General features: G+C 42.7%; 2 protein-coding genes across 2 annotated transcripts; one reads left to right on the top strand and one right to left on the bottom strand.

The window, feature by feature from the left end:
* Window positions 1-749: 749 nt before the first annotated feature.
* On the top strand, window positions 750-6,481 carry rrp7a (ribosomal RNA processing 7 homolog A). Its single transcript, XM_056288322.1, has 7 exons — window positions 750-824; window positions 1,044-1,186; window positions 1,297-1,422; window positions 1,544-1,667; window positions 5,357-5,454; window positions 5,539-5,746; window positions 6,022-6,481. Exons 1-7 carry the CDS (start codon window positions 761-763, stop codon window positions 6,105-6,107), a joined length of 849 nt encoding a protein of 282 aa, XP_056144297.1. The 5' UTR covers window positions 750-760; the 3' UTR covers window positions 6,108-6,481.
* Window positions 6,482-6,484: 3 nt separating this feature from the next.
* Window positions 6,485-10,993, bottom strand: LOC130119261 (zona pellucida sperm-binding protein 4-like). Its single transcript, XM_056287710.1, has 12 exons — window positions 10,888-10,993; window positions 10,512-10,633; window positions 10,304-10,424; window positions 9,366-9,500; window positions 9,045-9,217; window positions 8,369-8,448; window positions 8,074-8,207; window positions 7,662-7,845; window positions 7,286-7,424; window positions 7,093-7,162; window positions 6,835-6,969; window positions 6,485-6,643 (listed from the first exon to the last, which is right to left on the bottom strand). The coding sequence occupies exons 1-12, from the start codon at window positions 10,991-10,993 to the stop codon at window positions 6,495-6,497; spliced, it is 1,548 nt and encodes a 515-aa protein (XP_056143685.1). The 3' UTR covers window positions 6,485-6,494.
* Between the last annotated feature and the right edge of the window lie 458 nt (window positions 10,994-11,451).

Genomic DNA, 11,451 nt, shown 5'->3' with positions numbered 1-11,451 from the left:
ACGAGGAGTGCAGAAGAGAGGCGAAGAAGAGAGTGCAGGCAGGGTGGAGTGGGTGGAGAAGAGTGTAGGAGTGATTTGCAACACAAGGGTACCAGCAAGAGTTAAAGGGAAGGTTTACAAGATGGTTGTGAGACAAGCTATGTTGTATGGTTTGGAGACAGTGGCACTGACGAAAAGACAGGAGGTGGAGCTGGAGGTGGCAGAGTTGAAGATGCTAAGATTTTCACTGGGAGTGACGAAGAAGGACAGGATTAGGAACGATTATATTTGAGGGACCGCTCAGGTTTGGCGGTTTGGAGACAAAGCAAGAGAGGCAAGATTGAGATGGCTTGGACATGTGTGGAGGAGAGATGCTGGGTATATTGGGAGAAGGATGCTGAATATGGAGCTGCCAGGGATGTGGATGTGGTGAGTGAGGACGTGCAGGTGGCTGGTGTGACAGGAAGATGCAGAGGACAGGAAGACATGGAAACGGATGATCCGCTGTGGCGACCCCTAACGAGAGCAGCCGGAAGTAGTAGTAGATTTTCATTTTAAGATTCAAGCAAATCTCAAATCTGGCATCTACTTTGAGGTGTTATTTTTGCTAGTGAGCTCACACAGCACATCTAGTTAAGATTTTTTTTGTAAAAAATCTGCGCACGGGTTTTGTTAATCTGGAAAGCTGTCGAGGTTTTTCATTGGTGCTTATCAACGGACTACAAATACCGAGCCACGTTTCGTACAAGTTCTTCCGGTGCGAAACGAAAGGTCGCCAAAAATGGCACCGTCCAAGAAGAAACATGCCGCTAGCCAGGCTAGCATTATTCCGGGAGGATTTACAGGTACAATTACGACGAAATCAAACCTGTATTCTGTAAATCTACCGGTTCTTCTTAGAATACAAGTAACGTTTGTCATTATTTTTATTTTGTTGTTGCCGCGTCACATCGTGAGCCCCTCTGTAAACAAAACTGGCCGTAGCAACGGATATATAATTTGATGTTTTGTGATTTCTGATGCTGTGCACATCGTCTTTGTTTAAACCTGTTGTCTTTTTACAGTCTTATCTCTACAATTCACGTCTGACAGTGCTGCACAGCACAATCTGTGTGTTAAGGAGCACAGAGTGCGAGAAGAGAAGTCTTCCCACAGACCCCTGGACAGAACATTGTTTGTGCTCAACGTCCCTCCATATTGTTCACATGTATGCGCTGCTTATTGTTGGTTTGATATTTACATGCTTCTCTGTTTATTGTCTAAATGGACACGTAGGCTTGCTGATGCACCTTCTCAAATTTTAACCTTTATTTCCAGGGCATTGTAAAAGAATTATTCTCGCAGTTTGGAATTGTTCAGTCTGTGGAGTTGAGGGACCATCCGGGTTCCTCTGACCGCACTGGACCCAAGCTGACCAAGTTCTTCAAACCAGCTGAAAAGCAGGTTGGTCTTCTTAATTGTCTTATAAATGTATGATCAAAGTCTTCTGTTGCTTCTCACAGCTATATGATGTTACTTATCTCACTGGCTTTTCTGCCTTGCATCTATGTCCCATCTATTCCAGGGTTTTAAAGTTGGTTACGTCGTGTTCCAAGATGCCTCTAGTATCTCGGCAGCCAAGTCACATCCTTATAATGTCCCATTGGTAGCCTCCAAACAACAAAATCCAGTGAGGACAGGTGTACAAAGTGAGTTGAAACTTACGTGACGCATTCCTCAATCAGCTAAAACCAGAAACACACTAGACAATTTAAAGGCGGATTATAACCCTGATTTTGCCACGACAACTGATTTTCAAGATTGTGGAGAGTCTGCGCCAGCCTGCACAGAATAGCATAGGTCGATCCACAGTCGACACACAATGTGTTGTAGTAAAGTCCATTTTATTTGAATAGCCCTATATCACAAATTTGCCTCAGGGGGCTTTACAGCAATACAACATCCTGTCCTTAGACCCTTGCATCAGACAAGGATCAGTTCCCTAAAAAAAACAAAAAACCTTTAACTGGGAGAAAAATTCGGGGAGAGCAACTGAGGAGGGATCGCTCCCACAAGACGGCGAGACATTCAGTAGATGTTGTGTGTAAAGAATAGAATACAACACTGAACAAGGACAACAGAATTATAATGCCAACAGAAAAGCCTAGGACCTGAGCCACATGACCCCATCACCATGGAGACCTGACAGGAGGGCAGACTGCACATGTACACAGGGGAGACTCGCATCACACCATTCATATACATGGGAGAAGAGACAGGGAAAGACATTATTCACACAGGAGAGAGAGAAGGATGAAGACATCATTCAGAGAGAGAGAAAGAGATGAGAGAGAAGAGAATAGTAGCAATAATCAATCTACTCTATGATCTCGTCAGCAGGACAGTGCTTGGTAAATTCATTGAGACAGAAACTGATCCGCCATGCAGTACAGGTTGTGAAGTAGTCAATTTGAAGACAACTATAATTTTAGGTTAAGTCAAATATATGAGTTTTAAGTTTGGATTTAAAGGATTCAACAGACTAGTTGTCTTGACGGCAACAGGGAGGTTATTCTATAAGAACAGTGCCCAATAGGAAAAGGCCCTGCGACCTGCTGACTTCTTTTTAATTTTGGGTACACACAGGAGCCCTGCATTTTGAGAGTGAAGAGCTTGAGATGGAATATATGGTTTAAGGACATCAGACAGGTACGATGGGGCAAGCCCATTTAAGATTTTGTAAGTCAGCAGAAGCACCTTGAAGTTTGATCTAACATGGATAGGAGGTGAATGAAGAGAGGCAAGAATTGATGTAATATGGTCAAACTTTCTAGTTTTAGTTAGGATTCTAGCAGCTGCATTCTGAACTATCTGAAGACTTTTAATACTAGCATGTGGCAGACCTGAAAACAGAACATTACATTAATCAAGTCTGGATGAAACAAATGCATGCATTAGAGTCTCTGACAGCCAAGGACAGGAAAGACTGAATTTTAGCTCTGTTACATAGGTGAAAGAAGGCAGTCTTGGTGATTTCTTTAAAGTGCTTATCAAAGGAAAGGCTGGGATCAAGCATCACACCGAGATTTATGGCTGCCACACTTCATGAAATCACAGAGTTGTTGAGCGTTACTGTTACTTGATCAAACTGGTGTCTGTGTTTAGAAGGGCCAATGACCACAGCATATCAGTTTTATCCAAGTTTAAAAGCAGAAAATTTAGTGACACCAATTTTTCACAGCAGCCAAGCAGGCCTTTAAATTAGTAATTTGAGTATGATCGTTGGCACTTACGGGCACATACAGCTGAGTATTGGCTGCATAGCAGTGGAAATGTATTACATGGCTGTATATAATTTGGACAAGAAGTGAAATATAAAGAGAAAAGTAGAGGGATAAGAACCAAGCCCTGAGGTATGCCATATTTAACATCCAAGAAGAAAGAAAGCCACTTTATTTTTGTCATTGTACAGTAGTTTGGTTACAATGAGATTTGTCTTTTGCATTTAATCCATTTTATTGTATAGGAGCAGTGGGCAACTGTGTTGCAGCACCCAAAGACCAACTCTAATTTTTTTTCCTATTGCCTTGGTCAGGGGTACAGGCAGGAGTATTAACCCTAACATGCATGTCTTTTTTGAGAAGAATGTCAATGTAATATTATTATAGCAGAAACACTGTGTTCTTTCAGGTAAGTAGGACTTAAGCCGAGACATGGCTAAGCCAGAGACACCAAAATTACAATTTTTTCTGTCTAATGGTGTCAAAAGCTGCACTGAGGTCCAGTAGTAGAAGCACAGAGGTGGAGTCAGAGTCCATAGCTAGTAAAAGATTATTTACCACTCTGGTTTGAGCAGTTTCAGTAGAGTGACAAGTCCTGAAAGCTGATTGAAAAGATTTATAAAGATTGTTTTCATCTATATGGGTCGAAAGTTGTTGATACACAACTCTCTCTAGTACTTTAGAAAAGAATGGAAGATTAGAGACTGGTCGATAGTTATTAAGAGACCCTGGATTAAGGTCCGGTTTCTTAGAAGCGGTTTGACCACAGCTATCTTAAAACTGCTGGGAGCAGTGCCAGTAATAAGTCCATCCATTATCCAAACCGCTTATCCTGCTCGCAGGGATGATGGAGCCTATCCCAGACTGGCGGCCAGTAATAAGTGATTAATTAAAAAAAGTCTTGCATTGTAGGTCTCAGGAAAGGCCAGAGGTCTTTAAAAAGTTTAGTTGGTAAAGGTTCATGTAGGCTTGTACTTGGTTTAGAAGCTGACATGAGCTTAGTCAAAGTATCAAGAGTGATCATCTCAAAAGCTGTAATAACAGGGACTATCAGTGACTCATTGTATAGATATGAATTTGGTAAGACATGATCTGCAGGAGTAGCTGGAGTTGAACTAGATTTTGTTTCTGATCTCATCAACCTTATTGCAGAAAAAGTCTAGAAACACATGGGCCATAAATGGTGAGCAGCGAATAGACAGCTGCTTTTTAGTAAATTTAGCTACAGTGTCAAAGAGAAATCTAGGATTATGTTTATTAATATTAAGCGAGAGATACACTGCTTTCGCAGCAGATAAAGCACGCGTGTATTTCAATTAACAATCGTGTTAAGATAGATTTAAAAAAAAAAGTTGCAAATTTTGATTTTAGCCATTTACGTTCCGGTCTCCTGCAAGCCCACTTAAGAGCACGCGTTTCTTCATCAACAAGGGTGTAGTATGTTCAAAATGCTCACCTCTTGATTGAGCCTTTCACCAGTAGGAGCGGTCACGATACCAAAACATGTTTGAGTTTTACGACTCACATCTGGACAAGTGTAGCTACTCAACGTCAAAAGAACATTAAGTGTTTTCTAAAATTAGAAAGGCTAGAAATCTGCAAATTTCAAAGGTTAGGTGTGTGGTGCCTTGCCTTTTCAAAGTCTGATGCAATTATAGAAGTTGTGTGGTCTTTACAGGGCTTAGAGGCATTACTTCCGGGTTTTACCTTTCAATGGAAAGTAACCAGGACTGATAAATTTCACATTTCTGATCAATCGTGTAAGAAATTCTGTTGCTTAGCTCCTATTCATGTGTGTTGTCTTCTGTTTTTCCTTATTTTGCCATTTGTGTTATGATGCTTCGCACTGCATTAACTCTACCAATAAAGGCCAGGTCTTCCCTTTGAGCAGTTTTGAACACAGGGCCAAAAGAGTTAGCATAACAATTATAGTGTGTTAACATAGTACAGGTTGTTAGTTAAAATCTGCTATAGAGCACTTGTCATTTGTTAGGAGTAACACATTGTGTGTAGTACAAAATTAGCAAATATATTTTGGTATTCTGGTCAGAAACATTGAAGCCTTTGAGCGGGGGGATATTAGTCTCCAACTGTATTGGTTTGATTTCATCTTCCAGAATGGATTCAGCAATATAGAGAGACATTTGTTCAGCCAGAAAAACTCCAAGAAACAGTTGATTCCTTCATGCAACAGTATGACAAGAGGAAAGAGGAGGTAAGCACTGATCACACTTCCCCCAACATCACTGTCTTCTCTTGTTCCCATGACACCAACTTGGATTTGTCTTCTTTGCTTCAGGAAGCTGAGCGACAGAAGGAGGAAGCTGAGAAGCAACGGGAGGATGAAGAGGGTTGGGTGAAAGTCAAAAGAGGTAACAAGGCCGTTAAAGCCCGCCCTCACACTGAGGCAGCCAACCAGAAGGCTCTTCAGAGGGAGATCAGGAAGAAGAAGAGGAAGGAGCTTATGAACTTCTACACTTGGCAGCACAAAAACACACAGAAAGAACGTGAGTTGTGATGTCAAAACTGAATGGTCACTGCAAAAAAGCTTTCAAACAACTTAAGACCGTAGAGGACATTAAGTGTGCTTTGTTTTTTCTTGCCTCCTTAAAAATATTCAGCATGAACCGAGTTATGTTCTTAAACTTTATTTTCCCTCTGAAGAGTTTGTTGGAAGAGATGGAGAGTACATTCAGAACTGGATTGTTATTTTGGAAAAAGAAGCTTTAATGAGTTTGTAAAGCCCAGGTGTATATGGCTGAACTTACTTTTTCTCTTTCAGATATTGCGGAACTAAGAAAAAAGTTCGAGGAGGACAAACAAAGAATAGCTTTGCTGAGAGCACAGAGGAAGTTTCGACCTTACTGAGCTACCTTCAAATTCCTTTTCACTCACCCCCCATTTTTCAGCGTTTTGTTAAATTGGTTTATCTGAATATTTCAGTGTAATAAATCCTATTCGGTAAGATCTGACTTCTTACTTGAATACCACTACATACTCTTGACACAATAAGGTATGGTTTATACACGGGGAAATTATTTTGTAAGTAGGGGAGGATGGCTTCGGGTATAGCAAGCCTTAATAATGATGACCTTATGCTAAATTATATTGTTGTTACAAATAAGATGAGATATTACAATTTTCCAACAAACTGTCAACATACAGTTGCAAGAAGTATAGGTTTCAACGCACTGTTTAGTAAAGAAAAGTGTGAGAATAGTGAATTAATATTTTGAGCAATCAAGCTGAAAAGCTTTAATGGGTTGGTTCAGTATCTGCTGGTGTATCAGAAGGTTGCTCAGCAGCCAGATGATGTGCCCTCGTGCTCGTCCAGACAGTAAGCAGCAGGATCAACAGCAAGGTGGTACCCACAGCAGATAACGTGTATAACGTCACCTGAAAAGCTGAAAATGTATACCAAAAAAATAAAAACAAAAACATTGTCCCTGTTGCTTCATCTTTTTTGAAGGATTTGAACATTATGTATGGGACTCTTCAAATGTCATTAGCTCTCAATGAAATATTTACACTACTTAGCTATTTATGGACAATAGAGTTGTACCATATCAGAAAAACAAAACAGGGAGGTGCCTACCTCTGCTCTGTTTATTACATGGATTCTGTTCCAGTTCTGTGCTGCTTTGGCCCAACAGCAGAGGTCCCAAGGAGACCAGCTGGACCTGGTTAGACCCAGACACAGCCTCTCTCCTTTGTCTTTTCCCCTCAGATGCTGTTGGAGGAAACAGCCGGGTTACAGAGCATAGCTAGATAGCCGCTGTAGTTCCATGTCAATGCTGAGATGGTATAAGGACAGCCTTACATATTGCACTGTAAAACAAGAAAATGCACTAACAGATGAAGGAGCAAGCCTGCGCACACTCGACATCCACTGTGCAGATTTCCACCCAACAGTAGAAATACATCTGTCGGAGAGATAAAGCTCATGAAAGCAACCGTATGGCCCATCAGGAGACCCAAGTTCACTGTACGCAATACCAAAGTCTCCTTGATTGTTAAAGCAGGCTGATGAGATGAACTCACTGTACCTCCTCAGCACTCGGGCGGCCCGTATGAGGATCCAAGAAGGCGAAGGTCTTGACGTCAAACCTCCTGATCTGGGAATCGGTCTTCTCTTGGTGGTCCACGAGGATGGAGCTTCTCATGTTGTCCAAGGGGTTCGGGCATCTGCCCAAGCAAAGAGAGGAGGATAGTATTAACCATAAAGTGTGGAAAGGGTGAGCGACCCTCAGAAATGTGCCAGGAAACTACAGGAGGTGTGTCGCAGCATTTACTTACAATACGCCCCCCCCTTACATTAACTAATGGCAAAAAGGTTACTGTATGGACTAATCAGTAATCCATATGCAACATTTTCCCCCTCGATTTTCAGAATCAAAGTTTGGGTGACTCTCTTCACCTCACCCATCATAGAGAAGTGTCCAGGCAGAGTGTCTGGAGGCTGGGTAGGCAAAGCAGTCCCGGACACGCAGAGAAAGGTCAGGGTCAGGGGAGGGCTGTGCAATGGAAACCTCCACATATATGGCTTTTTGCAAGGGAAAGGTCAGGGGAAGCTGCTCCTCGGGGTAGAAGGATGTGAAGGATGCATCTGGAGAAGACAAAAAGTCAGAAATAGTTGAGGTTCGGCTAACGTGATCTGACAGCAAGTCATTTTGGCCCTGATGTTCCACATGGCTAAGCTACGACAAAAAAAAAATTGTTCTGTTATTTCTTGACATTTTCCCTTGACCAAATCTTCTCTAAATTATTTACATGCATCCCTCTTCCTAGCCATTGACATAAAAAACTATTTTTTTATTGGTTTTCAGTGCAGTACCTGTAGCAATTCTCATCTGAACTCTTACGGTACCCAGCGCAGTCACAGGCGGTGGGTTGGTGGCAATATGAATGGAGCGCCAGTTGGCTGCATGGCTGAGGTCTGATGCAACGAACTCACACTGGACCTGGAGACTGACAAAACCTAGCTTTGAATGGCATGCAGAAGCAGCAGTCGGTATGTTTGACATCACTCACGTCTTCAGAGGTGGAGTTGGAAATGGCTCCACTGTTGCTTACACCGCCAATAGTGCATAAATCCCCAAGGGAAACTGAAAGCAGATGGAACATGGTACCTGAAGGGTGAACGTTTCAACCCTGGCTTTGTCTGCATCTCCTCCACCTCCACCACATAGCTTGTCACTTCACCATCTACCTAAAAACCCAATCATAAGAGCCTACTCAAAATCAGAAGATTCAGATTTGGTCAAATAGGTGATATATTATTTATTTTTATGTGTATGAATGCAGTTTATGAAGAAAGTTTAATTCAGATAAATAACAGTCCATGCGGTTACAAAGGAATGTTGTAGTTGTATAGTCTAAGCCGTGTGTGACAAGTTAAAACAGTAATACACTAATGGTCTGCTACAAGTTTAAAAAGACAGTGGATTCTTGGTTTGTAATGTGATAAGGTTAAAAATATCACACAGCCATGGGAAAGTTTATAAGATATGCTTAAAAATGGCTTAAACCCCAGTAAAAACTCATATTCTGTTGGTGGGGGGGGGTGTTAACAGCCAGGGTCCCTTGGAGCTCCTGGACCTCCACAGTAAACAGCAGGGGCGTGTTAGACACCAATGTAGCAAATTCAGGGGCAGCTGGGAACCACTGCAGCCGGGAACTGCCACAGCCAGGTCACCCGCACCACGGGTGACTATGTTAACCAGTCGACTAAAGGGTCCGACCCATAAGCCAAGAGCTAGCGAGGCTAGTCATTCATGGGCGTTACACGTGCACAGTTTGAAATACCTTCATCTTTGCACCACAATCCGTGATGCCAATCTTAAAGACAGCGATGTCTGCAGTGGCGATGACGGGGGAGCAGTGTGGCTGGTCCTTGACTATCAAGCTGCTCGGGTTGATGGGGGGATCTCGGTCTTCTGCCTTCACGGAGAAAACAAAGTGCCCATCTAAGGAACAAGCTAGAAAGAAAGACAAGAACAAAGGCTAGGTATTAAGTTGCACGTATATGCAAATTCATCTCGACTTACTTTTATGTTGTTATGTGCATGTTTTGACTCATGTCTATGATATGCACCAGACTGCAGATAACCCAAATACTCAGCTTACCATTAAGCCTGTAAAAGCAGGAGGAATGATGAGCGTCATAGCAGCATCCCAGTTTGTGGCAAGTGGCAGCAGAAAGACTTTGGGGGCCGCAGTTTACCCGCAGGGCATTTGGGGTGTTACATTTTTCCGGTAATGCTGGAAAACATCAGTCTTTTTAGTGTTCTAAACTGCTAACTATTAAGTCAATGACATTCTGCAGAAACACTCATCACAAATGTTGAAATCTCCCTTTTTATTGTCAGATGGCATCACTTTCTGTGTATCCATCCATCCATTATCCAAGCCGCTTATCCTAATTAGACTCATGGGATGCTGGAGCCTATCCCAGCAGTCATTGGGCGGCAGGTGGGGAAAACACCCTGGACAGGCCGCCAGTCCATCACAGGGCCGACACATTCATACCTAGGGACAATTTAGTACGGCCGATTCACCTGACCTACATGTCTTTGGACTGTGGGAGGAAACCAGAGCACCCGAAGGAAACCCACGCAGAGAATATGCAAACTTCACACAGAGGATGACCTGGGATGACCCCCCCAAGGTTGGACAACCCCGGGGTTCGAACCCAGGACCTTCTTGCTGTGAGGTGGCTGCGCTAATCACTGTGCCACAGATAATAGTATTAGACATAAATTACCTTGTTTTATATTATATTTGTTAATTGACCTATTACTTACATATTTGCCTTCTGTGTATATGAATTAAAACTGGTTAAGGACTCTGGGACAAAGGCAAATCATGGAGGGCAATTTGTAAAGTGCCAAAAAAAGGCATGAGAGTCAATTTGCTTGCCAACTCTCCAACACGCTTTTATGAATTATTGAACTTTCATGAATTATTTGTAGGTCACTGCTAAAAAAAAAAGAAGAAGGAGCATTGGATTAAGATATTAAAAAGCAAAGTTGAGTCTATGGGGACAGCAACATCTCTCTACTCACAAGCTGGGCTGAGGCTGGGCCATGGACTATGCCTCTTAATTAAAGAACAGCTTATGTTCACCGTGAACCGCCGATCATCTCCAGCCAACTGGACCACCAGGGGCACGACCACCGTGTTACCCTGCGGATTCATCACAACACGGATGTTAAACATGTTCTCTCACTCATTCATTCATTCACTCACTCACTCACTCTGACGTCATTCTACCTCAATTTGTGCGTAGCAGCTGTCATATCTACTGACGAAAGAGAGACTGTGTTTTTTGTCTCTGCCCTTTCTCACCCCACAGTGTTCCTCAGCTGGCACCAGGACTTTGGCCCCTGATTTGTCTGGGAAGAGAACGATATTTATATATTGCGGCGAATTCGGGGGGGGGGGGCAGTCCGGGAACCGCCACAGTCGGGACGCGAACCCGTATCTCCCACTCCGCAAGCGACAACGTTAACCAGTCGACTAAAGGGTCCGACCCGTTAGCCAAGGGCTACCGAGCCTATTCATCCGTGATCGTTACAATATGTATATTTTTGACCGTCCTTATCGAGTAACAACGAGTCTGTCGGTCAAACAAAATAAACGGCGTTACCTTTAACATGCAGATTACTTTGAACGAGTGGACCGAAAACCGCTCGTATTCGCCGGCTGGAGCAGGTGACTCGCGGCAGGGCGTTTCTCGCCCACCGGTCAGGCATTCCCCCCGTCTGGCGGAGCGAGAGACCCCAACAATATCGAGTTGTAAAGGCAATAATTAAAGAAAACAAAGCCAGTTTTGCAGAAGATGAATTCATTTTGTTTCGTTTGAATGTTTAGGATGACAGACTCCTCCCAGAAATACTTTTTAGACTGACCCCACCCCCCTCCCGCAACTAAAATACACGTGACCTGTGACAATTAACCTTAATTAGTTTTACTCTTGCTGCTTGTCCGACGGAGTCTGGATGGAGAGTGATTGAGTGATAACTTGACTGTTTTTTTTCTATTTTAAAAATTTAAGAACTTATAGGACCCCTTTGATATTTTGACATTTCTAAGTCTAGAAATATTTGGGTTTAAACACGAATGCTTGTTTAGCGAACAAAGAAGAGCTGAAAGAGAAATAAGCTACTAATTAATTAAAAGGTCACAGTTTAAATAATAGACGTCCAGTGCT

The sequence above is a fragment of the Lampris incognitus genome, chromosome 10 (assembly GCF_029633865.1).
Source record: "Lampris incognitus isolate fLamInc1 chromosome 10, fLamInc1.hap2, whole genome shotgun sequence".
Classification (NCBI taxonomy): Eukaryota; Metazoa; Chordata; class Actinopteri; order Lampriformes; family Lampridae; genus Lampris; species Lampris incognitus.
This window is presented reverse-complemented; position numbering and strand designations above follow the sequence as displayed.